This window comes from Triturus cristatus, chromosome 2_1, assembly GCF_964204655.1.
Source record: "Triturus cristatus chromosome 2_1, aTriCri1.1, whole genome shotgun sequence".
NCBI classification, from domain to species: domain Eukaryota; kingdom Metazoa; phylum Chordata; class Amphibia; order Caudata; family Salamandridae; genus Triturus; species Triturus cristatus.
Genome location: NC_140581.1, coordinates 368,388,216 through 368,416,183, shown reverse-complemented (window position 1 = coordinate 368,416,183; position 27,968 = coordinate 368,388,216). Strand labels below are relative to the sequence as shown.

Below are 27,968 nucleotides of genomic sequence, written 5' to 3'. Positions count from 1 at the left end.
TGAAGCCCTCCGTAGGGGACGGACGCAGCGACTATGCCGACCTGGAAATGCATGCCGAAAGGAGTTTCATCTGGCGCTCCCGCCGGGACTTCAGCTTCATTTGCTGACACACCTCGCAGCCCGTGGAGTCGTGGTGCTCCTCCAAGCACCACATACAGATGGGGTGAGGATCCGTCGCAGACATCTGGAGCACACAAGAAGAGCATGTCTTGAAACCCAAAGGCATTCGCACATTGTACCCAAGAAAACGCTAAGCGTAAAAAGGCCTGAAAACAGGCCAGGAACACGATCCAGGTCCGCGTTGCAAGCAAAAAGAAGAAAACTGACGTTGGCGCGCCAGGGAGGGGCTTATGTGACCTCACTGATGTCACGCCCGCGGATGACGTCGGGGCGGAGTTGCGTGGTACCACCCCCCCGGCGTGCGCAGAGATGCTGGGCAAGAAAGTTTTCTGGGTCCAGTCTCACGCCTGGGGATGATTCTACGTTAAGGAATCTGCGGCTAGAAGCTTTCCCTGGTTCCGAGGCCTTCAATGCGGGTTGTTTCGGCTCCAGAAGAGTTTGTTTAGGAGGCTTATTTATAGGAGTTTTGTCCTTTAATGTTCTTGGCTCTGAAGTTTTTGGTGCCGAGGTCTTCTCGGTGTGCTTCGGTGTCGTTTGGTGCTGATGCCTTATTCTGCTGTTTCGGTGCCGAGGGATCTTTTGCCGATTTCGGTGTCGAAAATCTTTTGTTTTCCTGATGCCGGCAGAGGGTGCGGCAATTCGGACGACTCGGCTTTCGGAGCCAAAGATGGCTTTCCGGTACCGGGTGGTTGGCTTGAACCGAAAGGTTTTTCTTTATCCTTCAGTACCGGGCCAGGAGGTGGGTCGCTCGAAGTTTTCGTACGGTGTGTACCTGAGCCCGAAGGCGTCACCGAAGCCGTTGGTATGGGCTTGGGTGGGGTGGTGGTTTCGGTCCACATGTCCCTTTGAGCAGGGGTGATGTCATCTTCGGCATCGGAGACGTCTGCTTCGGAGTTCGGGACTTGCTCTTCCTGTCCTGGCTCCGGTGTGCTATCGGGACATGGCTGGAAGATGTCCGGAATGGAACCTCTGCCTCGGGACATCTCGTGACGTCGAGCTCCATGATCCCAGATGGTCTTCATGGACTTGACCTCCCAATCATCCGCTTGATGTTCTGGAGAGGCACAGATTGCAAACAGGATGGAGGTCAGTGTGGAAACGTAGCACCACACTGTGGACATTTCTTAAAGGGAGCCAGCTTCAACAACGTACGTCTCTACCGGGACAGGTAAGCCCAGCGGGCCCCGTCGAAGTCCGCAGGTGTCCAAGTTATTTGAAAGTTGTCGGGGGTGAGCGTCAAAGGTACGCAATCGAGGCAATACGTTGGTCAAGTTGCGATTGCGTATAGAAAGGGGGTTCGATAACAATAACCCGGAGCGCAGCAAGTCACATCTGAACCCAATGGTGGAAAAAAACAATTCTAATGATAGAACCGACGCCCATGCGCATTGTCCACCGAAGGAGGAGTCACCAATCTCGTAACTGCAACACTTCTTCGAAGACAAAAACAACATGCAGACCGAGCCCAACACCAGATGGTGATCTATGCATAGTGTACAATCTGCAGATCACATGCCTCGAACATGCACACACACACACATATATATATATATTAAACCTTGCATTACCTACACACCACAGGTACATACTGGTACCTCTACCACATGAAATAAAATAATTCAAACTTCTTAAAAGGTAGTCGCCATGGCAATTGGAGGGCGGTCTGGAGTGAATAGCCAATATAAAACTTCAGCAAGCCAAACCAAATCAACAGGATACATGCAAAATTAGACCTGGATGAAAAGATCAAACTGTTACTGCTAAATGTTCACACCAAACATTCCGAAGGGGACGTCAAAATACTTTACACACAATGCAGTTTCACTTTCAAATTTCTGAGAAAACTAACGCAAACAAAATAGATATACGGTTACAAACCTCTTCCACGAAAACCACCACCTCGTTCTCGACCCTCATAATCTACAAGATCAAATAAACATTAACTGGCTGTGAAACAAGAGATACCAAATATTTAGAATCTTTTTAAAAACTGCCACTTTCTGTTTATTGAGCAAACTAAATATCATGGGAATATAGACAAACAAAACAGGTTTCAAGTAAATTAGCCAGAACATTTAGCTTTGGACTTGACCTTTTTAACACATGCAATGAAAATACATATCAGACAAGTATCAGTGTCATAATAACATTTTCAATTTTAGATAAACCTATCAAAACCAAATACATTTAAGATCCTTTAATTTAGCACAACTTAAAATACAGCCAGCACATGGCATACGCGAATAGCGTTTTTAAAAAATACAGCTTCTAAGGGCAGTTTCCCAGAAATGCATAACGTGTGCCCACTAGATAAAAGCAGCTCAGGGCTGATGTTTACTTGACTGAGCACTGAAATTCAGAAAGCTGTTAAATTGGTAATCATTTATTTACACATTAACTGAAGTAAAGACTAAGAAGCAAAGGTGACTTGCAACACTTATCTTTAGGAGCACCTTCATTATTAAAGACACTGTGCAACAAACTTAAAAAAATAACAGTCTCTTCAAAACTCCGAAATTTGTACTTAATATGCAGAAGTGTTTCACCTTAGTACATCACATTACAACACTACATTGGCAGGTATTTAAAGGTATTCTTTTCAAACATCAACTTAGAAACATTCATTTCTGTTCGTGCTTCAACAACAATGCCATTAGTGAGCAAAAAGGCAAGTCGTTTCTTATGTTCACCCTCTGGGCGCCCAAGTTCGTTGTTATGCATGGACCAAAATGTAATAGTTTATTAGATGAAAACATCAGAGAAGGTTTTGTACAGGGTACATTCTGAAATCATGTATTTCAAGGTCTTGACATATGCTACAATGAAGAAAAAGGAGTCAAAGTGAATTAAAACAATCGTCTACAATCGCGCAATTTGGCCAAGTGGGGAAGCCAAGATTGATCCCAGGTTTTCTGGTTTGACATTGTTCAATACACAAATAGATGGATAACTATTTTGCTCTCTGGTATTTTACTTAAAACCCAATGCATTATCTTTAATTCTTAGTAATATGCAGATTCATAATCCATCCAGCAGTAGTGAGCTTTAAGCTAGTGACCAAACAGTGCGAAAAACATGTAGAGGTGACTTATAAAGGTAAGACTACTCCAGTCCAGATAATTATTTAGCATTGATGGTCAGCGAGTCTATGTGTTGTGTAAAGTAGGGAGAGTTTTGATGGCTATATTGAGTCAGAAGTACTTATCAGGTCTAGGGATCAATAAAGAGCACAATAATTCAGGTCAGATAGTCACTCCTGAGTAACCTGGTGATGGAGGGATATAAGCTAGGAAGCCAAAACAAAAGGAAGAAACAGCCATTAGGTAAGGCAGAGGTTAGCTAGATGAATAGCGTAAAGCTTCTAACATTTCTAAGCTCAAACGGGTAAGAGACAATAATGGAGATTTCATCAGCAAAAAAAGAATTTCAGGTGTGTGGATACACTTCTAGGTAGCAATCAGCGGGTGACACCTGGTTACAAAATGAGCCTCAAAAAAATTCAACTCAATTCCTTAAATATTTTTAAGGCAAGTAATCCACTGGTTAGGATACTGAAGTTAATCACCTCTTCCGGTTCAATTTAGCTGGGGGCTCAGAAGAAACCTTGCAAGGTGAGGTGTCCTCTGGCAAGAACGTTGAGGGAAGCCCTGTGGATACCATGGGCTAAAATGAGCAACTCTTCTAGCATTCTTAATTTCCCATCATATGATTGCCTGCCGAGGGGCGTGGCCAAGCAAGACGGCTGAGCGGACGTGATCTGCATCCGCTGCGGAGCCCAAAGACTGCCACAAGCAGCAAAAAGAACAGAGTATCGCAGTGCGTCTGGTCTGGACCAGAGGGGAGCCCTGCTGACCAGGAACACAGAGACCTACCGATTCCAGGAGGTGGGAGCAATAGAAGGTCGGAACTGCTGAGGGGCCGAGAACGAGATGCGTACCCAAAATGGCACAGAGGATCGCGAGCGATGGAAAGACGGTGGCGCTCTGAGCGTGGACTTGGCAAGACCCGGGACGCGAGGGGGGAGAGCTACAACCGCATGTCTCACCTTGCGGAGAAGCCAGGAGGAGCCGGGCGAGGCAAAACGGTGCACTTCCACCGCGCTTGGAGACCAGCGGAGCTGCAGGTCATGACTAGACCTTGCGGGAGAGCGCAGAATTCAAGTAGCACTGGCCGGAGGTGAGCGAGGCCCAGTGGCGGTGAAAAGGAACGCGTTACTTACCTGTAACTGCGGTTATCCAGTATTGGTATCTTTCATAGATTCACATGCCTGAATCATTCCCCGTCTTCGGGATGGGAGTCACCGGTAAATAACAAAGCAATGTCTAGAAGACATATAGAGTAACAGGCCCCAAAGGGCCCTAGCTTAGAAAGCTATCCACGTCCTTATGTAAAAAGGACCAAAGTTTGGCCAGTAGCCAATCAGCTAGCACCACCCTCTAGAACCCTCCTGGAAGGAGCTCTAGTCCCTCAGATTTTCGTAAGCACAGTGCTAAGTAGTTGTATCACTGAGAGATCCAAGAGAGCCCTTCCAGGGGAGTTGGGTGGGTTGCATGTGAATCTATGAAAGATACCAATACTGGATAACCGCAGTTACAGGTAAGTAACGCGTTCCTTATCCAGTATTAGGGTATCTTTCATAGATTCACATGCCTGAATCAGAATAGTAAGCAATACAAAGCACATTTCGGCAGGCACAGTAAATATACAGTCACTAGACAATAACATATCCATGTGAAAGATAAAGTATCAAAGAACCATAACCCAGGTAATGCCAACATAACAGTGTGAAATGTGCGTAAAGAGACCAGGATGGTGGGATGAAAAAGGAAAGGGCTCACCTCTATTGAAATAGATGACGGAGTACAGCTTGCCCCACTGCAGCATCCTTCATGATCTCCGTGTCCAGGCAGTAATGCCTGGTGAATGTATGCGGCGTCTTCCATGTGGCCGCTCTACAAATATCCACTCCTGCAAACAGTGCCATGGAAGTAGACATCGCCCTTGTAGAATGGGCACGAACTGCTGATTGCAGTGGACCTCCCGCCTGTTGGTGACAGAAGGTTATGGCTGAAGAGATCCAGCGGGAAATGCTCTGTTTGGTGAGCGGAGGTCCTTTTCTAGGCCTACTGTATGCCACAAAAAGTTGGTTAGACTTCCGAAATGTTTTAGTCCTTTCAATGTAAAACTTGAGGCAGCGCTTAACATCTAATGAATGAAGAGCCTTTTCTGCCCCGGTGTGTGGATTCGGGAAGAATGAACGTAGTATGATAGGTTCATTGAGGTGGAACTGAGTCGGAACCTTAGGGATAAACTTCGGATTCGTCCGAAGAATGACCCTGTCCCGTCTGAACTGAATGAAAGGGTCCTGGATTGAGAACGCCTGTAGTTCTCCAACCAGTCTTGCCGAGGTAAGGGCCAGCAGGAGTGCAAGCTTCCAGGAGACATACTTAAGGTCTGCTCTGTGGATTGGCTCAAACGGGTGTTTCATGAGCTGAGCCAAAACCGTGTTAAGATGCCAAGCCCGTGGTACAGGCTTCACTGGAGGAAAAGTTCGAAACAGCCCTAAGAAATTGTTTGATAATCCTGTGAGACCACAAAGATGGACCTGTGAAGGACCTCCGAAAGCGAGATATCGCCGCTAGGTGTACTTTGAAGGAGGCATGAGCTAGACCGGATTTTGCGAGATGCAGGAGATAGGGTAAAATCTGCTCCGGGGTTGAAGAAAGAGGGTGCAACCAGTTTGTTTTGCACCATATGCAGAATCGTTTCCATTTCAGTGAATATGTCTTGTTGGTGCTATCCGCTCGAGCTAGGATTTGTCTGCAATCCGGAGGAATGTCTAAGCCTTGGAATTCTCTGTGCTCAGGAGCCATGCCGATAACCTGAGAGACGCTGGATCCGGATGCTGAACCTGTTGATTGTGCAGCGTTAGCAGAGATGGAAACGGGTGCAGTTTGATTGGAGGTTCCAGGGAGAGGATGTGAAGCTCCGTGAACCAGTGCTGCCGTGGCCAAGCTGGGGCTATCAATATCAGAGTGCAGGGCTCAACTTTCATCTTCCGTAACACCCTGGGAATTAGGGGAAACAGCGGAAAGGCGTACGCAAAGACGTTGCACCATGCTATCGAAAAGGCATTCCCCAGAGACCCTTGTTGGGGATGCCAGCTTGCAAAGTGTTGGCATTTGGCGTTGATCTGGGTGGCGAATAGGTCCAGAGAAGGGGTGCCCCATTGATCGAAGATGCTGTTGAGGACTTGTTGGTACAGTTCCCACTCGTGGCAAGTTGACTGCCGTCTGCTGAGGGAATCTGCCAACACGTTGTGAACGCCTGGCACATAATCTGCTCGCAGCGAGATGTTGTGAGTGAGTAGCCAACTCCAAATTTTTTGTGATTCTCGAGAGAGTGTCAGCGAGCGTGTTCCTCCCTGCTTGTTCAAATAGTGCATTGTCGTTGTGTTGTCTGTTCTGACAAGCACCATGGAGTTCTTGATTCTTGGGAGGAAAGCCACCAGAGCCAGGTAGACGGCGCGCAGCTCCAGGAGGTTGATATGAAGTGCCCTCTCTGTAGGGGACCATTTCCCGCTTATCTGAAGCTCCTGAAGGAAGGCTCCACAGCCCTCCAGGGAAGCATCCGTGGTGATTATGTGGGGTGCTGCAGGAAGCAAGAAAGGCAAGCCTTTTGAAAGGTTCTGGGGAGACACCCACCATCGTAAGGCCTTCCTGATCACGATTGTGACTTGGATGACGTCGTCGAAGGATCCTGTACACTGTACCCATTGATCCGACAGTTCTTCTTGAAGGGGTCGCATATGGAGACGACAATGCGGGACCAAGAGAATGCAAGAAGACATCATCCCGAGAAGGGATTTGAAGAGACGCACCGACAGCGTCCTTTCGGACATTATCCTGAGAGCTAAAGCCTGCAGCTTGTCCTTCCGTTTCTTCGATGGAAAAGCCTTCCGTAGTACAGTGTCCAGAGTAGCGCCCAGAAAGTTCATGCGCTGAGACGGCTGAAGGACGGACTTCTCTCGATTGAGCGTTAGGCCTAGTGAATCGAAGAGCGTTAGACAGGCGTTTGAAGACCTGGACGCGCCCTGAAGAGAGGGAGACTTGACTAGCCAGTCGTCTAGATAAGGAAAGACCTGATGATGGGGATGGCGCAGGTAGGCCGCCGCTGGAGCTAGACATTTGGTAAAAATGCGGGGTGCCGATTTGAGGCCAAACGGCAGCACCCGGAACTGATAATGTCTGCCGGCCACCACGAATCGTAGGAATTTCTTGTGGTTGCGATGTATTGGAATATGGAAATAGGCGTCTTGCAGGTCTAAAGACACCATGTAGTCGTTCACATTGAGCAGATGTAATACCTCCTGAATGGTGACCATACGAAACGACTGCTGGTTCAGATAGTTGTTCAGATTCCGTAAGTCCAATATCGGCCTCCATTTCTTCTCCTTTTTCCTGATAAGGAAGAAGCGGGAGTAGAACCCTTTTCCCCGTTGATTTGTGGGAACTCGCTCTATAGCTCCTTTTTGGAGCATAGTCTTCACCTCCAAGAGTAACAGACGTAGGTTTTTGTGAAGTGTTGGGCGGGGAGGGGTGGGAGGAGGGATTTGTATAAATTCCAGGGAATGGCCGAATTGTACTAATTGTAGGACCCAACGGTCCGTAGTTATTCTTCGCCAATTTTGGAGAAAGTGGGAAATTTTGCCGCCAATCTTGGAGGGTGGCGAGAAGGTGGAGGCCGGCCGTAGTTGTAAGTCATTGGCGTCTGGAGGTTCCCTTTTGCCTTCCACCTTTACCACGAAAGGAGGACTTCGTGTATGTGGATTGCTGCCGCTGTTGATATTGCGGCCGGTATTGCTGGGAGGAGGAGAATGAAGAACGTTTGTGGAATTCTCCCCTACCAGAGTATTGACCTCTTCCCTTGGGGCCCCGAAAGGAAGGGTTCCGGAATTGCAAAGCACCCAACGCTCTGGCAGTATCCGTGTCTTTTTTAATCCCCTGTAACGCCTCATCAATGTGGGTGCCAAAGAGCAGTTGGCCATCGTAAGGCATGTCCAACACCTTAGTCTGGACCTCCGGTCTGAAGGAGGTTGCCTTTAGCCAAGCCTGGCGTCGGAGAACTGCTGCGCCCGCTAATTGCCGGAAGCCAGTAGAAGCAATATCCATTGCACAGTCAATTATTTCCGAGGCCGATCTTTCTCCCTCAAGCAAGATCTTTTTAGCATCTTCCTTGGACTCCTCTGGCAGGTCTGCCATGTATGGTGCAATGTCTGCCCACATTTGGCGATTGTAACGCCCCAAAAGAGCCAGGGTGTTAGAGGCCCTCACCGTCAAGGCCGACATGGAGGAGAACCGCTTGCCAATGGTGTCTAAGCGCCTGCCCTCCTTATCAGGTGGAGCAGTCAATAGAGCAGCCGGGTTGCTTGACCTCCTCTGTGCGGCCTGCGTAATGAGCGAATCTGGCTTCGGGTGGCCCGTGAGACAGACCGGAGCTGTGTCCGGCGCTTTATATTTCTTGTCCAGGCGTGGTAACACTGGGGGAACAGAGGAAGGATGTTGCATAATTTTAACTCCCTGTTCCCAAATGTAGTCTATCATTGGTATTGCTCGCACGGACTTCTTAAAGGGTTCCTTAAAGTCATAAAGGAAGCAGTCTTGCTGATGCGAGGGCATCGGAATTTGAAAACGCTGGGCCGCTCTCTCTATAATGTTATGGAAGCCGCCAATATCCTCTGGAGGCGAGTCGGCCGTGGTGGGGGCAGGAGAAGTCGGACAGGGAAGGATATAATCATCCCATTCGTCCTGGGGAGAATGGATCTCCTGAAGTTCCCCCTCTTCGGGCTCGTCCTCTTCTTCCTCATCTGTTGTGGGAGGAAGTGGTGTTGCAATAGGCTCTGATTGCAGCACTAATGGTGGTGGTCTTGCCCTTGGTGTTGGTGGCGCAACTGGTGTTGGAGGCGCCGGCGTCGGAAACCTCGGTTTGTAGTCCGTGATCAGAAATTGGAGGTCCGTGACCAGTGATGCAGGCAGACAAACCATAGAAGGTGGTGGCTGCACATATTGTGGAGGTGGAACCGGTTGGTAATCCTGGTCCAAGTCCTCATAGTCAGATGTATCTTGGTATTTGACATGTAGCTGTGAAGGGCTTGTCGCAGCTGGGAACATACTGTCGTCCTCTGAATTTTCCTCCTCGAAAAGCTGAGCAGGTGGCAAAGTAGGGACCCGACTGGGTGATGTAAGGGCCGGTGTTAGTGCCCGTTTGGTGATTTTGAGGTGCACAAATGTATTTGGCGTCTCAGAGTCAATAACTGTCGACGGGCCCGTCGACAGTAGACGTGTAGGCGGTGTAATAGGCCTTTGAGACAGCGTCGACGAGGACAGCGATGGCGGTGTCGTGGTCAGTGAGGAAGACGAGAGTTGTTTCTTCGACGACGACGTAGTCGACGACACTGGTCTCGCCGACGGTGTTCTTGTCGTCGTCAACGACGACAGCCTCGCCGACGGTGTCTTCGTCGACGTGGGTGTCGACGATGGCGCTGTCGTCGACGATCCTGCTGTCGACGATGTCGTCGGCGGCTTAGCTGACGACGACGACTTTTTTATTTTCAGCGTCGACAAGATCATTTTACCAGCAGTCGACGATGGTGTTGTCATCGTCGACGTGGTCATTGAGTGGGATATGACCGTAGATATCGTCGCCGTCGACGAAGTTACAATGACTGCTGTCGATGGATATCTTTGTCGACGAGGTGGTCGTCGGCGACGGGGCAGAAACTGGCTTCTTAAAAGTAACCTGGACATCTGGAGGAGAGGTGATTCCTGGCATAGACGAGTCCAGAACCTCGGAAGACCTTTTGTGTGGCTTCTTAGGAGGTGGCTGCGATGAAGGGCCCGGAGAGGACGCCCTTGGTCGCTTGCGTGAGGAGTGAGAAGATCTAATAAAACTCTCATTCTCTTCAGAGGACAACACAGAGTCCTTGTCCTTCAGCCTTTGTAGCCAGATTAAAAGGCGCCCTTCTCTGTCCTTCAGGGTCTTGGATGAAAAGGTACGACATACCTTGCAATCCTTGGCACTGTGGCTGGGGTACAGACAATAAAGGCAGTCCTTATACTGATCATCCACGTGGAGCCTTTTCTTCCCACAGGAAGCACAGGATCTGAAGAGTCCTTTCTTAGGAGTATCAGCCATGACAAAATCCTAAAGTTTTGAGTAGAAAGCACTGGAAAACCAGAAGCAATGAGCAGAGCTCAGTGGAGACTCCCTTAGCACGACGTGCGGTAGAAAATCTGAGGGACTAGAGCTCCTTCCAGGAGAGTTCTAGAGGGTGGTGCTAGCTGATTGGCTACTGGCCAAACTTTGGTCCTTTTTACATAAGGACGTGGATAGCTTTCTAAGCTAGGGCCCTTTGGGGCCTGTCACTCTATATGTCTTCTAGACATTGCTTTGTTATTTACCGGTGACTCCCATCCCGAAGACGGGGAATGATTCAGGCATGTGAATCTATGAAAGATACCCTAATACTGGATAACATGTGGAACACTGGCGTCCCTGGGAGGCCATCCTGGTCAATGAGCAGCTTTGATGAAGCTGGAAATGACGGGCCTTTGAGAAGACTTCACAGGGGAACCCATGCCTGAACTTGAGATGGCGCCTGATCAGGGGAGACTACAGAGGGTGGCTACAACAACCTAGGCAATTGCATGGCACTACCTGATGGGGTATATTTTCAACCAAACAAGGGAACCGGCAAGGTAAATAAGGACCTTGGGTGTCAGTTTTATATAAAAACAATGGTCCTTAAAAGAAACAATAATGATGTGAAAAATATACTTGAATCAATGCTATATTGGTGATGTCCAGCTGAACAATCAATTTAATGAATTGATAAATGCAAAACAAATAGGAGCACATCAATACAGTGGGACACAATCCTGTATCCTACACAAACAATTACTTTTGGACAAAAACATTTCAGTCAAGACAAAAGGTAGCTTGTGGAAATTAGGGATAACTGTGGCAAGCTTAGAAAAATAGTAAATGCACTTGTATCACATTGGATTAATGTGCGTACTGTTCAAACAAGTCGACTACGTTTAGACTCTTTTAAAACAATACTAGGATCATTATCAAAACGGCTATAATACAAGCCTGAATTTTATAGTGCCTGTGGGGAAAATAGAGAATAGGGGAAAAAAAAAAAGGTAAAGAGTCGAAATTAGAGGGCGCGTAGTAGGAAGGATACAACCTAGTAAAGACTGCTGGACATGCTGGCGTAAAAAAGGGCCAATGTCAGGCAAGTGCACAGTAAGTGGACACGGAAATGTATCAAGCGAGGGTGAAAGTACAACTTTTCGGTATGCAGGGCCGTGAACAATCCGGCACGTGAATTTCCTTGATGCGCTAAAAGAGGACCGCAGTAGGCAAATGCCTCCGTGAGAAACCACATTGACGTGTTGTAATTAGTGTAAATAAACTTCTGTGAGACGGACTAAATAGACAGAGTGAAAGCAGCTTGAGAAAACATACTGCATGCGGTAGTCATGTGTTGCTGTGCATACGGAATCTCGCAGGTCAGAAATACAAGCGATAGCCGGCAGGATAGTGAGAAGATAAAGCACGGTTGCAGGAAGCCAGGGTTTTTGACACATTGGAGCGCAGTTTGTGAAACGATCAAGCATGCAGTAATGCGGCACTGTGCCTGCGGAATCTCACAAGTGGAATTTTCGGTGAAAACTATACACTGTTACAGATAGCCAGGGTTTTGGACGACTTGGAGTGTGGACAGAAGCGGGGAGAGTGAGCACTTGGATGGCGACCGTGAAGGTACGGAAATGAGCGCTAACCGCGTACAATACGGGCGGGGTCACCGAGCGCATGGAGGCTCGGATGGAGCCTGTAAGTGGCTGCAATTCGCGGATCTGCTGGAGACCAATTAACAGGAAGAGTGGAAAAGGTGATTTAAGATTATGTTAAGTGCTGGCAACAGGGAAGAGTAACCGCTTACCTTATGGGAATAGGGTTGCGGCTGAAAAGGGGGTCTTAACTTAGAGGTATGAGAGATGTAGAAATAGAATTCAGTCCGGGCTGGGTGGCGATGCACTGTATGCCCTGGAGGAGAAAGGGGGTAAAGATTGTGAGGTTGAGTACCACAGAGGAACTCGATGGTGTGCGGGAGTAGTGCAAATGCGCTTACCGTTCCAAGACGAACCCGATCCAAAGCTCGATGGCTGGGATACGGTGAGGCCAATTACAGCCATAGGTTTATAGCACTGCCAATACCACGTGACGTGATGTCATGGCGGCCATATTAGGTGAGGGGTCTGGACACAGAAGAAAGAATATAGTGCAAGATACATGCACGGTCGATAGGAGAGGATAAATGTGAAATTAGAAAGTCAGAAGGTGACTTGATATTTTGAAACTAATATTGTGTTGAAAAACAGAATTTACATATTGAATATATGTTATACATTTGGGCATAAAAGCCAGTGACTGTTACTGGTTAAAGTATGTAGCAACCAAACAACGCATTACAAACAATGCAATGCGAACATGAGGAAACGGTTCAATAATTAATGGTGATTGCAGGGTCACACAAGTATGGTAGAATCGAGTCACGGTTGAAGGCAAGGAAAATGCAGTAAAAACTCAAAAAGTAGAGAGGAAACAGTTTTAAAGATATTGATGGCAAAGTAAGGGGGATCCTAGAGCAAGGTGGTCCAGTTTTCATTTCTGTTCAGTCCGTTCTTGATACTGCCAGTGCGGATTAACAGTCTCAGTTCCTCTTTCTTTAGAAGTTGTGCTTTGTCTGCACCTCTGGGTGGTGGCTTCAGCACGCTGATAACTGTCCATTTAATGTCATCCTCGTTATGGCCGGCAAGAATGAAATGCTCTACCAGAGACGCATTCTGGGTTTTGCAGTGAATCATGCTCCGGTGTTGTCCAATTCGGGTCTTCACTTTCTGCGTTGTTTGGCCAATATAAATTTTAAGGTAAGGGCATTGTATTACAGTTTGAAAATGACCTGGATTTAATTGTCACATTGCTAAAAGTGAATTTTTTGCCTTCAATTGTGAAATCACACACATTACAATTACCACATTTGGCGTGTCCAATCAGTGGTTCAAGACCCTAGTGTTCATCAAGAGTTATAGCCGGCTTAGGTAGAGCTGCTCGTACTAGATGGTCTTTTAGGTTACGGCTTTTGCGAAATACAAAGAGGGGGCGCTCAATATTCAAGTTGCCTGCGTTCAAGGTAGCCCAGTGTTTTATGATGGAATTCTGAATAGGATTCGATATTGGTTAGAATGTGGTCACACATGCAGTTTGTGTTGGACTTGATTTTGGGGGATAGCAGAATTTCCCTCGGGCAGTACCATGCTCACTTTTAGGCATTGCGTAGGAGTCCTTTAGGGTAGCCTCGTGCCTTTAGCTTGGTAGATAAAGTTAACCTTCTGAAAGTAATCTTCTCTTGTGAAGCAGTTACGCCTGATCCGTACAAATTGAGAGTATGGTAAAGAGTCACGTAGTGCTCGTGGGTGATTGCTTTCGTAGCGAAATAGCGTGTTTTGCTCTGTAGTTTTTCTACATAGCCTCGTGAGTAGTTCACCCTTAGAGTGGCAATCGTTAGATCTAGGAAAGGGATTTAGAATTTGTCAAGGGCCAAGGTGAATTTGAGTCCAAGGCAATTGTTATTTAGCCAGTGTAAAAATTGGTTGAGCGTGTCCTCATTGTTGTGTCAGATGGACAAGTTATTTACCTTCGGTAACTATATATCTGTAAGAAACATTAGTTAGATATCTCACCTTAGAATATCCCCAGGAGTCAGGCTGGATCCGGAAAGATTTTTCGTCCGCAATACCCTTGCGCGTCGCTAGGCGTCGACTGCGGCTCCGCGTCCGTCGTCGGCGTCGTGATCGCCAGAATTACTTAGACGCCGCCCTATCGCTCTGACGTCAGTTCTTGTACATAGCTTCCGCGCCAGGAACGCTGAGCCATGCAAGAGACCGACACTGGTACCAAAAAATTCTAGGGCCCTGAAAGGGATGACTTCAACCCTAGATATCGGTTCGCAGAACGGGGAGGATGGGTGGATCGATGAGGAATCTAACTAACTAATGTTTCTTACAGATATATCGTTACTGAACGTAAGTAACTTGTTCATCTGAAAGAAACACGTTAGTTAGATACCCCAGCAATACCAACCCCGGTGGTGGGTCTGCAAACCAAGATCACACCAGAAAGACTTGGAGAACAGAACGGCCAAAGAAGCCGTCTCTCCAGACTTGGCTGTCCAGGAAATAGTGTTTGGCAAACATGTGCAGCGAGGCCATCGTTGCAGCCTGACAGATGTCCTGCAAGGGGACTCCCCGGCCCAGTGGAGTGGTCGCCACTGTGGCCCGAGTGGAATGGGCCCTCAGCCCTACAGGAGGTTCCTTTTTAGCTAAGGAATAACAGGCCTTGATACACAAAACGACCCACTGAGAGATGGTTTGTTTGTGCACCGCCCGCCCCTTCTAAGCGCCCACGTAGCCAACAAAGAGCTGGTCGTCCATCCGGAACTGTTTGGTGCGGTCCAGATAGAAAGACAGTGCCCGCTTTGGGTCAAGACGGTGGAGTCTCTCTTCCTCCTTCGAGGGATGCGGAGGCGGAAAGGTGGGCAGAGTAACAGACTGGCTGATGTGAAAGGCAGTTACCACCTTAAGGAGAAAGGAAGGACGAGTCCTGAGAACAACTTTGTCCGGATGGACAGAAAGGAAAGGAGGTTTAGAAGAGAGCCTGGAGCTCACTCATCCGTCTAGCAGAGGAGATGGCAACCAGGAAAGCAGTCTTAGGAGTGAGAAGCCGAAGGGGACAATTATGAAGTGGCTCAAAGGGAGCACACATCAGAAAGGCCAAAACAAGGTTCAAATCCCACTGAGGCATTACGAAAGGGACAGGAGAAAACATGTGAGTAATGCCCTTAAAGAATCGAGAAACAACAGGGGATTTGAAAAGAGAAGGCTGATCAGGAAGCCACAAGAAAGCAGAAATAGCTGAAAGATATCCCTTGAGGGTGCCCAGAGCAGAGCCCTGCTGGGCCAAGGAAGGAGAAAGAGGAGAACCTCAGAAAGATGGGCGGAAAGGGCATCCACAGCCTTTGCTGTGCACCATGCCCCAAATTTGTTCCACCTGCAGGCGTATACCGATTTTGTGGAGGGACGCCTGGCTGCCAGAATAACATCACAGACTTCAGGAGGCAAGTCAAATGGCATCAACTGCCGCCGCTCAATCTCCACGCATGGAGGTGGAGGCTGGACAGGTTCGGGTGTAGGACCGTCCCCTGCTGCTGCGACAGAAGGTCCTCCTGAAGAGGCAGTCGTATTGGGGGATCGATCGACAGACTGAGCAGCTCAGGATACCAGTACCTTCGTGCCCAATCCGGAGCCACCAAGATGACTTTTGGCCCGGTCGCGCCTGATCTTCTAAAGCACTCTGGGCAGAAGTGGTATAGGCGGAAAGGCGTACAACAGACCGCAACGCCACTCGCGACTCCCAGGAATGCGAAGAAAACCAAATGGAAGGAAACACTTACGTCCATCCCTCCAAAAAATCTCCAATGGCTGGGATTTTTAAAAGAAAAACACATTTGTGAAGGACATTCCCTATAAGCAGTCAAAGCTGCCAGATAAACATCGATGGAATGGTATCTAAGACAAGAGTGAGCCAAGAGCAGGAAGTAAGGAAGGAGGATATCTTCCGTACAGGAAGTAGGAACCAAGTCCTCAAAAACACACTAGAAGGAAAATCTCGACTATTATGCGTATAGGACATAAGTGTAGATGGAAGTTTGACCTTTTTTTATTTAATATATATATATATATATATATATATATATATATATATATATATATATATATATATATATATATATATATATATATATATATACACACACACACACCTCTAGAAGTCCTGACGAAGACTCAGACATCCGCACTATACTAATTCAGGAGCCATGCCGCTAAATGCAAGAACAAGAGGCTGAAGTGCACCATCTGTCTGCCGAACTTCTTCAGAAGGTCCGGCCAGCACGAAAGACTGAGAAAGTGGCAGAAGAGACCGGTGGAGTGGGTCTGTGAACCACCACTGACTGGGACACTCCGGAGCAACGAGGCTCATCTAGGCCCACCAGAGAGAGAGAGCTTGGACAGCATCGTCGGAATCAAGAAAATTGGCAGAAAAGAGTAGCGGGGAAAAAAACGCCTGACCAACCGCGACCCATAGAGCCTTCCCCAGAGTCCCCGGGTGACAGAACCTGAAGGCAAGTCGCGGCCTCTGCTGTTTACTGCGATAGAGAACCGATCGACTTCCGCAGTACCTCATCTTTCGAATGTCTTGCCCCATTCACTCGGGCAAGACGCATGTGTGGTGCATGTGAATAAAAGTCTGCAGAGAGCGTCTGCCTGAGCATTCTGAACCAGTTGCCATGCTGGTCAGGTTCCTGGCTAACAGCCAAAACCAGATTGTCTGGGATCCCAGAGACAACACTCAAGATCTGGATGCCCCAGCTTATTGGGGCAGAACACGGTCGTTGTATGGACCATCTGGACAAGCATGAAGCAGGTGTGAAACGACGGATGAAAGGCTTTCAGCGCCCCATCGACTGCTCTAAGATCCAGGAAGACTATGTAGTACCCGGACTCTTTCGAGAACCATGTGTCCTGTACCTGAAGATGGCCAGAATGCGCACCCCTGCCATGCAGAGAAGCAACCATCACTACGGTATGCGTGGCCATCTATGTGCTGGAAGGGAATTCCCCAGATTTCGTGGAGGAAACCAGCAGAGAATGAGCCGTAGAGCTTTTCGTGACAGCTGAATCCTGTCATCTCAAACCCCCAGCGCCTGGTCCACTGATCCTCCAGACATTCCTGCAGGGGTCCCCTATGGAGGCGTACATCTGGAGAGAGGAAGACACAGAAAGCCATAATGCTCAGGAGAGACGATACCGTCCCCACTATGGGGGAGGGCATGATCCTGAGAGCTTGAGCCTTCCGAAGGATCGATGAGCATCTCTACTCCGAAGGACACATTTGCTGTGCGTGCGTCGAATAGTGGCACCAAGGTGCTGTAGACAGGGTACAGGAGCTGAGACAGACTTCGTGAGGTTGCTGTGGAGTCCCAAACGAAGTAAGAGATTGGAAGTCCGATTGAAATGCAGATGCGCTTCCCGAAAGTAGCTGCCTTGATCAACCAGTTGTCCAGATACGGGTAGACGAACACTCTAATCCTTCTCAGATGCGCAGCCACTACCGTCTCGTGTTTGAAAAATGTCCGAGGTGTTGACTTCAGGCTGAAAGGCAGCACGAAGTACTGATAATGGTTGTTGCCCACTGCGAAACGCAGGAACATGCGACACTGTCCCCACTATGGGTACATGAAAATCTGCGTCCTGCAGATCTATTGCACATAACCAGTCTCCCAGATGAAGTCGAGGGTAAATCTGATGCAGGGACAACAACCAGAGTTTTTTACTTTCAAACCCCTGTGTCGGCTTGTCACTAGTCAAGAATGGGTCCAAACTCGTTCAGGTCAGTCTTGCACACGAGAAGGAACAGTGAATACAGTCCTGTTCCATCCTGCCCCAGAGGAACCGGTTCTAACGCCCTTTCCTGTAAGAGGGTGTTGGCCTCCCTCTACAACTCGCATATGTAAAGTAATCGAGTTGGAGGGATTGATGGAGAACCTGTAAAACATATTGAGTATCCACTGTGCACAATATTCAGCACCCAATGTCCTGTATTATCTTCTGCCAAATGTTCTCGGACACAGCCCCCACCCCCTTCCCCCCCACCGGAGTGGATAACGGACAAGGGGAAGGAAACCCTTCAGGGCATGGAATCAGCAGGGGCCTTGGTCCCTTGTCCAGGCTGCTGGTTGGATCCTCCTCTGTTCGGAATGGAGGCCCGAGACCGCTGAAAAATCCGGTAGGAATAATGCCGCTGGAAAGGGCGGAAGGTCTTAAGCTGCTCTAGGTTTCTCCAAACCCACAGCCTTCAAAGTCTCTACTTCGGTCCTCATGCGGGCTACCTCGTCATCCACATGGGAGCCAAAGAGTTGCGCCAGAGAACGGGAGATTGGAAATACACTGCAGGCGTCAGACGAATCCAAGCATGCCGCCGCAGAGTAATACTATGGCAATACCCGGGGGCCGCCAGGAGCGAATTATCCACTGCCGCGCCGACGATGGGATGCAAGACCATCAGGCCCTCACTGACTATCTCCTGTAAGTCTTTCCTCTTGTCTCGGGCAGGAGATCAACAAAAGTGTTGAAGGAAATCCCACTTGCAAGTCTTCCTACCCGCCGAATCCCTCTTACGGCCCTCCTTTTCCGGTGGCACCGGGGAAGTCGGAGCCGTAACATGCTGTTTTCGCGCCGCCACTCCTATGACAAAGACAGGAGCGAGGTCCACCCGGAGGAAGGCATCCGACTCCGGGGGGGCAATAGTACTCCCATAACCTGGAAGGTGTCCAAACACGGCACCAACGGAAGCAGTGGACGAAACTTTTGTCTCTTCCGTAGAGTTTCAAACATCACTGATGTCGACTGTACAGGGAGCTTTGAAGCCAGAACCTCCTGGTAGGTTGAAATACCGCCAACCAGTGAAAAACCCTCTATGGGGGAAATTCGGGAGAGTAGGAGAGAACCTCTCCGTACCCATAGAAGATGTATCCCTGGCATGCGTCGACCGTCCACGACGTCAAAGCTCTCCACGACGTCAAAGCTCTCCACGACGTCAAAGCTCTCCACGACGTCAAAGCTCTCCACGACGTCAAAGCTCTCCACGACGTCAAAGCTCTCCACGACGTCAAAGCTCTCCACGACGTCAAAGCTCTCCACGACGTCAAAGCTCTCCACGACGTCGGCCGGGACCGGTGACGTTTTACAGTCGTTTTCCTGATGGGGAGCACCCCAGAGGTGGGGGCATGGGACTTGGTAGAAGACTTACCCTCTCCTTCCCTAGAGGCTGAAGAAGGAACGCGTTACTTACCTGTAACTGCGGTTATCCAGTATTGGTATCTTTCATAGATTCACATGCCTGAATCATTCCCCGTCGTCGGGAATGGGAGTCACCGGTAAATAACAAAGTAATGTCCAGAAGACATAAGACAGCCATAGGCCTCAGAGGCCTTAGCTTAGTAAGCTATCCACGTCCTTATGTAAAAAAGGACCAAATCTTGGCCAGAGCCAATCAGCTAACACCACCCTCTAGAACCTTCCTGGTAGGAGCTCTAGTCCCTCAGATTTTCGTGAGCACAGTGCTAAGCAGCTGTATACTGAGAGATCCGAGAGAGCCCTTCCAGGGGAGGCGGGTGGGTTGCATGTGAATCTATGAAAGATACCAATACTGGATAGCCGCAGTTACAGGTAAGTAACGCGTTCCTTATCCAGTATTAGGGTATCTTTCATAGATTCACATGCCTGAATCAGAGTAGCAAGCAGTGAAAAAAGCACATTTCGAAAGATATGGATAACATACAGGTATTAGATAACCACATCTGAGATAAACAACAGTGCTACTGTAAAGCAATGAATAAGTAATGCATACATTATAGTGCGAAATGTGCATAAACTCAGGATGGTGGGATGAAAGAAAGGGCTCACCTCTATTTAAAAAGATGACGTAGTACCGCTTGGCCCACTGACGCATCCTTCATGATCTCCGCATCCAGGCAGTAATGCTTGGTGAAGGTATGCGGCGTCTTCCATGTGGCCGCTCTACAAATGTCCACAATGGGCACCCCAGCAAAAAGAGCCATGGAAGTAGACATGGCCCTTGTGGAGTGGGCACGGACCGTTGTTCTCAACGGACGTCCTGCCTGTTGGTGACAGAAAGAAATGGCCGTAGAAATCCAGCGGGAAATGCTCTGTTTTGTGAGCGGAAGCCCTCTTCGAGGTCTGCTGTAGGCTATGAATAGCTGATTTGATTTACGAAAAGATTTCGTTCTCTCAATGTAAAATTTCAAGCAACGTTGAATGTCTAGTGAATGTAGAGTTCGTTCCGCCACTGTTTGTGGATTTGGGAGAATGATTGTAAAACAATAGGTTCGTTGAGGTGGAAGTGAGATGGAACCTTGGGAATGAAAGCTGGATTTGTGCGGAGAAGGACTCTATCCTTTTTGAATTGCAGGAATGGGTCCTGGATAGAGAATGCTTGGAGCTCTCCCACTCGCCTTGCCGAGGTAAGAGCTAGTAGAAGTGCCACCTTCCAGGAAACAAATTTAAGGTCAGCTCTGTGGATGGGCTCAAACGGGTGCTTCATTAGTTGAGCTAGAACTATGTTAAGGTGCCAGGCCGGTGGAACAGGCTTTACTGGAGGGAATGTGCGAAACAGTCCTTTCATGAATTGCTTTATGAGTCTATGAGACCATAAAGAGGGGCCGGAAGAAGATCTTCTGAAACGTGAGATTGCAGCTAGGTGAACTTTAATGGAGGCATGAGCAAGACCAGATTCTGCCAGATGTAAAAGGTAGGGTAAGACTTGTCCTGGGGTGGAAGAGAAAGGATGCAACTTATTCGTCTTACACCAGATACAGAATCTTTTCCACTTGAGTGAGTAGGTCTTGTTGGTACTATCTGGTCGAGCCCGAGCTAGAATTCGTCTGCAGTCTGGAGGAATGTCTAGGCCCCGAAACTCTCTGAACTCAGGAGCCAAGCTGATAACCTGAGAGAGGCTAGATCCGGATGTTGAATCTGCTGATCGCTGAGCGTCAGAAGAGATGGAAACGTTTTCAGCCTGATCGGAGGTTCCTGGGAGAGGAGGTGAAGTTCCGAGAACCAGTGTTGGCGTGGCCAAGCTGGGGCTATCAATATCAAAGTGCAAGGTTCCGCCTTCATCTTCCGTAGTACCCTGGGGATCAGGGGAAATGGCGGAAAGGCGTATGCAAAGACGTTGCACCATGTTATCGAAAAGGCATTCCCCAGGGATCCTGGTTGGGGATGCCAGCTTGCAAAGTATTGGCATTTGGCGTTGCGTTGGGTGGCGAATAGGTCCAGCTGAGGTGTGCCCCATTGGGCGAAGATATTGTTGAGGACCTGCTGATCCAGTTCCCACTCGTGGCACGCTGCCTGCCTCCTGCTTAGATAATCTGCCAACACATTGTGGGTGCCTGGAACATAATCTGCTCGGAGAGAGATGTTGTGGCGGAGCAGCCAGTTCCAGATTTTCTGCGATTCGCGCGAAAGTGTCAGTGAACGAGTCCCTCCCTGCTTGTTCAGGTAGTGCATTGTCGTGGTGTTGTCTGTCCGGACAAGCACTACTGAGTTCTTTATCCTCGGGAGGAAAGCCACTAGAGCTAGGTAGACTGCTCGGAGCTCTAAAAGGTTGATATGAAGCATTTTCTCCGAAAGGGACCACTTTCCGCTTATCTGTAGCTCCTGAAGGAAAGCTCCCCAGCCTTCCAAGGAGGCGTCCGTGGTGATTATATGAGGAGTAGCAGGAAGCAAGAAAGGCAAGCCTTGCGAAAGGTTCTTGGGGCGAACCCACCATTGCAGAGCCTGTTTGATCGCCGGGGTTACTTGGAGGACGTCGTCGAAAGACCCTGTACACTGGATCCACTGGTTCGACAGAGCCTCTTGTAGGGGTCGCATCCGTAAGCGGCAATGTGGGATTAATAGAATGCAGGAGGACATCATCCCGAGGAGGGATTTGAAGAGGCGCACCGAGAGTGTCTTTCTTGTCATTACCTGGAGTGCCAGAGATTGAAGTTTGTCCTGGCGTTCCTGTGACGGGAATGCTTTCCTGTGGATGGTGTCTAGTGTGGCTCCCAAAAATTGCATGCATTGGGATGGTTGCAGGACAGATTTGTCGTGGTTGAGAGTGAGCCCCAGTGACTCGAAGAGTGTCAGACAAGCGTTGGAAGATCTTATCACGCCTTCTTGTGATGGGGACTTGATAAGCCAGTCGTCTAAATACGGGAAGACTTGGTGGTGGAAACGGCGTAGGTACGCCGCCACTGGTGCTAGGCATTTGGTGAAAATGCGGGGCGCCGATTTGAGCCCAAATGGCAGAACCCGAAACTGGTAATGCCTGCCCGCCACCATGAAACGCAGGAACTTCTTGTGGTTGCGGTGTATTGGGACATGAAAATAGGCGTCCTGAAGGTCCACCGACACCATGTAGTCGTTTGCGTTGAGTAAATGCAAAACCTCCTGTATGGTAATCATTCGAAACTACTGTTTTTTCAGAAATTTGTTGAGATTTCTGAGGTCCAATATGGGTCTCCATTTTTTCTCTTTCTTTCGGATGAGAAAGAAATGGGAGTAGAACCCTCTCCCTCGTTGGCTATGGGGAACTTTCTCTATAGCTCCCTGTGAGAAGTTGGCCTGATGTATGATGTCACTAGTTATAGTGTACACCTTATATCAGTCCAAATACCCTTATGGTGATTGGTTGTAAAGTCAACCTTATAGACCAGCTATCCTAGTGGTAGCATGGACAAGAGCAGTCTTAGGCTAAACTCTGAATGGCATGTGAAGCCAGCTGTGATACCATATACAATCCCTTGAATACCAAATGAAAGGACACCACAACAGATATATATATAAAATAAAGTGTATTTATTCTAAGCAAACCCTCAGCACTCTTTATGAGATTAGAGGTAAGTACAACACAGTCTTATTTATGCATACATTAAGTCACACAGGTAAGTAATACAGTTAGGCCCTAGGGGCCACCCAAACCATATACTAAGTAAGTGGTATAAGAACCACTGTCACGGAAATAGAATAGGCCTAGGCCTAGGGAATCGCTGGGGCTACACTACACTAGCGTTAGTTAGGAAGTGGGAGGCCCACGGGATTCGTGTGCAGAGTGGAAACACTCACGCGTAATGCGTAAAAGTCAATAGCAATATTACAGTTTAGAAATAGATAGATTTAGGACACTTCCGGAGTAGCTAGGAAGTTGAGACTTGAAAACTAGACACTAGGATAGTCACTATCCTGATGAGCACCGGAGTACCCAAGTTACCTAGCCCACAGGCTGCGGGTGCATAGGGGTGAAGATGCGTCGTTTTCGTCGTCGACTCCTATGGATGCCTGAAGAAAGATGCTGACAGGCAGTCAGGGGAGAGTGTCCGGTGGATCCCAAGGCTGGGATCAAGAAGAACAATTGTTACTTACCTGTAAACAGGTGGTTCTCCAGTATTGGTGTCTTTCATAGATTCACATGCTTGAATATTCCCCGTCGTCGGAGTGGGAGTCCCACGGTAAATAAAATAGCAATATATATATATATATATATATATATAGTAAAATATATACATAAGTAATCATATAATTAGTGCATATAGGTGTAAAACACACAGTGTACCTATAAGAGAAAAACTCCATAGGAATACAATGGAGAGAGACAAAAGACCTTTGTAGTCTATCTCTGTCATTATGTAAGTCCGAACTCCAGCCAATCAGGCGTCAGCCCCTCTCTAGAACCTTCTCCTCAGAGCTTCTCACCTCAGATTTTCGTAGCACAAGAGTGACTGTAAAGTGCATGAGGAGAAGGGAGCCTCTGAAGGGAGGAGGGAGGGTCGCATGTGAATCTATGAAAGACACCAATACTGGAGAACCACCTGTTTACAGGTAAGTAACAATTGTTCTTCTCCAGTATTAGGGTGTCTTTCATAGATTCACATGCTTGAATATAGAATAGCTAGCAGTAACAATCACCATTGTTTCCATGCCAAAATAGATTCAACATATATAGATAATCAATCTTCTTATGCATAAAAACAGTATAGAACAACTGTAACATTGTAAATGCATAATATATATGGAAACAATATGGAGGCGGGAGGAAGAGGCTCACCTTACTTAAAAAGATTGCGCAGCACTGCCTGTCCCACTGCAGCATCCTCCTCGCTTAAAGTTGCCAAGCAGTAGTGCTTAGTAAACGTGTGTCTGGTCGACCACGTAGCTGCTCTGCAGATGTGTTGCAAAGATACTCCAGCAAATAAGGCAGTAGATGATGACACTGCCCTAGTGGAGTGTGCCCTCACTGGAGACTGCAGAGGTTTATTTGCCCTTTGGTGGCAGAAGACAATAGCTGCCGAGATCCAGCGTGCAATCGTTGGTTTAGTAACCTGAAGTCCTTTATGACAGCGTCCATATGCTATAAAAAGTTGATCGGATTTCCTGAAAGAGGCTGTCTTACTGATGTAGAACTTAAGACACCGCTTGACGTCCAAAGAATGTAATCTTTGTTCTGCAGGTGTCTGAGGATTGGCAAAAAATGTCTTTAATATTACTGGCTCATTAATGTGAAAGTCAGTAGGCACCTTGGGTAGAAATGATGGATTGGTGCGTAACACTACAGCATCCGGTTTGAACTGCAGGAACGGAGGTTTGATGGTAAAAGCATGGATGTCACTGACACGACGAGAAGACGTTAGTGCCAGAAGTAGAGCTACTTTCCAAGTGAGATATTTTAGGTCGGCCTTGTGAATGGGCTCGAACGGAGGTCTCATCAATTGTGCTAACACAACGTTGAGGTGCCACAACGGAGGAGGACGCCGAACTGGCGGAAATGTCCGGAATAGACCCTTAAAGAATTGGCGGATTATTCTTGAGGAACAAAGGGAACTTGATCCATCTTGCCGGAAACGGGAAATGGCTGCTAGAAAAACCCTTAGGGTTGCATGCGACAGTCCAGAACTGGCTAGGTGCAAGAAGAATGGTAGCAATTGCTCTGCCGTGGAATGTATCGGATGGACTCCGTTAGCAGCACACCAATGGCAGAAACGTTTCCATTTAAACTTGTACGTCCTGATTGTAGAAGGTGCTCTTGCCTGGGCCAAAATATCCCTACAATCCTGCGGGATGTCTAGGTGGGCGAACTCATGGTGTTCAGGTTCCAGGCTGATAAGCTCAGTGAGGAGGGATTTGGATGACAAATTCTCCCTTCGCTCATTGTGAGCAGATCCGTCCGATGTTGCAGGAGGATTGGTTGGCATTGGGACAGGAGGAGCAGTTCTGAGAACCACGCTTGCCGTGGCCAGCGCGGGGCTATTAGGATCAGGTGGCAAGGTTGTCTCCTCATCTTCCAAAGAACCCGAGGTATGAGGGGTATTGGAGGAAAGGTGTACGCAAATAGATTGCACCAGTTTATCAAACGGGCATTCCCTTGTGATTCCTTGTGGGGATGCCAGCTTGCGTAATTTCGGCATTTCCGGTTCTCCGGCGTAGCAAAGAGATCGAGTTGCGGACGGCCCCATAGTTGGAATATCCTCTCTAGAGTGGGTTGGTGTAACTCCCACTCGTGGGTCGACGAGGAGGACCTGCTCAGGGAATCCGCTAGGACATTGGATACTCCTGGCAGGTGTACTGCCGTAAGCAAGATCTGATGACTGAGAGACCAGTCCCAAATTCTTTGAGCTAACCTGGAGAGACTTGGGGATTTTGTTCCGCCCTGTTTGTTGACATAGTGCATACAGGTTGTGTTGTCTGTCTGTATTAGCACTGACTCTCCTTGGAGCAAAGGCAGAAATGATTTTAGAGCCAGAAAAATCGCCATGAGCTCCAACTTGTTGATGTGCCAAGATCTTTGATGTGTGGACCATCTTCCCTTCACAGAGAGATCCTCCAAATGTGCGCCCCATCCTTCCAATGAGGAGTCTGTTGTGAGTGTTCTGTCCGGTGGCAACGACAGAAAGGACATGCCTTCCGTCAAGTTGGCTGGAATTGCCCACCATGCGAGTGCTGACTTCATCTGATCTGTGACACATATCATGTTGTGGAAAGATCCTGTTACCTGACGCCACTGAGCATCCAGAGCTTCCTGAATAGGACGTGTCCTCAGCCGGCAATGAGGGATCAAGGCAATGGATGATGACGCCATCCCCAGAAATGATTTTAATAGTCTCACAGAAACTAACTCTCTTGATCTGATCAGAGCCACCAGTCGCAGCATCTTTTTGAGACGCTCCTGGGAGAGGAATGCCTTCGCTGACACAGTCTCCAGAGTTGCGCCCAGGAAATCTCTTTGTTGGTACGGATGAAGTTGGGATTTTTCCACATTTACGGACAGGCCTAAAGAGCGAAACACGTTCTGGCACAGAAGAGTGTGTTGTCGCAGGTGAGTGCTTGACTGAGATTTCAGGAGAAAATCGTCCAGGTATGGAAATATTTGCACTCCCTGGAGGCGCAAATACGCTATTACTGGAGCCAGTACCTTCGTGAACACTCGAGGGGCCGAGCGCAGGCCAAATGGTAACACTTTGAATTGGTAATCGTGTTGACCCACTCGAAAACGCAGGAACTTTCGATGCCGCTGTAAAATAGGGATATGAAAATAGGCATCCTGGAGATCTATCGTCGCCAGAAAATCTTCCTGCAAGAGTAAGCGCAAGATGTCTACCAGCGTCATCATACGGAAGGATTGGCTCTTTATATATTTGTTTAGTGCTCTTAGATCGAGGATGGGCCTCCACTCTCCGTTTTTCTTTGTGATCAAAAAGAACCGGGAATAAAAACCTTTTCCCTTCTGAGACACTGGTACCAGTTCTATAGCTCCTTTTTGCCTTAAAAGTCGTACTTGATGCAACAGTTCTTTCATGTGAGCTGGTGGCGGTCCGGAGGGTGGAGTGGGAGGAGGGAATTTGGTGAATTCTAAGGTGTGTCCCTTCTTCACAATGTCCAAAACCCAACGGTCCTTTGAGATGGAGGACCATTGGGAAAAGAACAGAGATTCGACCTCCAACCTTGTCCGTCCGGTAAGAGTCACTGTCTCTTTGATGCGGTTCCTCTGTATGAGGATTTTCCTCTATATGACTTGGAGGTTTGCTGCCGTGATGTTTGCTGTTGCTGTCCATAAGAGTAACGGTTGGACCCTTGATTGTAAGGTTTGTATTGTTTATTGTCTCTTCGAAAACTTGGAGGTGCCGCGTCCGCGTGCACCACGAAAATTACTCCGCTGAAATTGAAGGTTTCCTAGTGATCTAGCTGTTTCAGTGTCTTTCTTTATGGACTGTAGAGCTTCATCGACGTGGCTCTCAAATAAAGACTCTCCGTCATATGCCATGTTTAGGATCATGGACTGAACCTCCTGACGAAAGGATGTAGATTTTAACCATCCTTGCCTACGCAGAACAGCCGCTCCGGCAAGCTGACGGAAACCCATGCAGGCGATGTCTACTGCACAATCGATTATTTCCGCCGATGCCGCTTCTCCCTCTTGGAGCAACTTCATTGCCTCCACTTTAGATGGCTCTGGTAACTCCTGAACCACATCCGAGATATCAGCCCAAACTTGTCTGTCATATCGTCCCAGGATGGCCAAGGCATTAGCTGCTCTAACCACCGTAGAGGCCATAGAAGAGAATTTACGCCCTATGGCATCCATCCGACGTCCGTCACGATCCGGAGGCGAGGTGATAGAAGATGCCGGAGTTATCGCCTTACGTTGCGCTGCCTGCGTAACGACCGACTCAGGTTTAGCCTGACCCGTGAGGCATGCTGGGGTTCCTATTGGTGCCTTATATTTCTTTTCTAATCGAGGCACCTGAGCTGGCAAGGTATTCGGTGTCTGCATTAATTTCTTGCCTTCTTCCCAAATAAACTCAACTATGGGAATAGCATGAGTCTGTTTGTAAGGTTGATTCTTGAAATCATAAAGGAAGCAATCTTCCTCCCTGCGCTCCGTTGTTAACTTAAAACGGTGTGATGCCCTTTCCATCAGTTGGTGAAAGTTGGCTATGTCCACTGGAGGTGAATCCCCTGTTACTATCTGTGAGGGGGATGGTGTTTGTGCCTGGTAATTGTCCCACTCCGCCATATCATCATCATTGTCATCTACATCCCCATCAT

At 48.1% G+C, this 27,968-nt stretch overlaps 1 protein-coding gene across 4 annotated transcripts in view; it reads right to left on the bottom strand.

Annotated features, from left to right (window-relative positions):
- Positions 1 to 27,968, bottom strand: part of DDX4 (DEAD-box helicase 4) — a 1,682,862-nt gene that overhangs the window by 958,628 nt on the left and 696,266 nt on the right. For 2 of the 4 annotated variants that reach the window (XM_085631316.1, XM_085631317.1), the window contains exon 11: positions 1,999 to 2,040. The exons of the other annotated variants lie outside the window; for them this stretch is intronic. In XM_085631316.1, the coding sequence (XP_085487442.1) occupies positions 1,999 to 2,040 (42 nt within the window). The remainder of the gene's footprint in view (positions 1 to 1,998; positions 2,041 to 27,968) is intronic. 4 annotated transcript variants of the gene reach the window in all.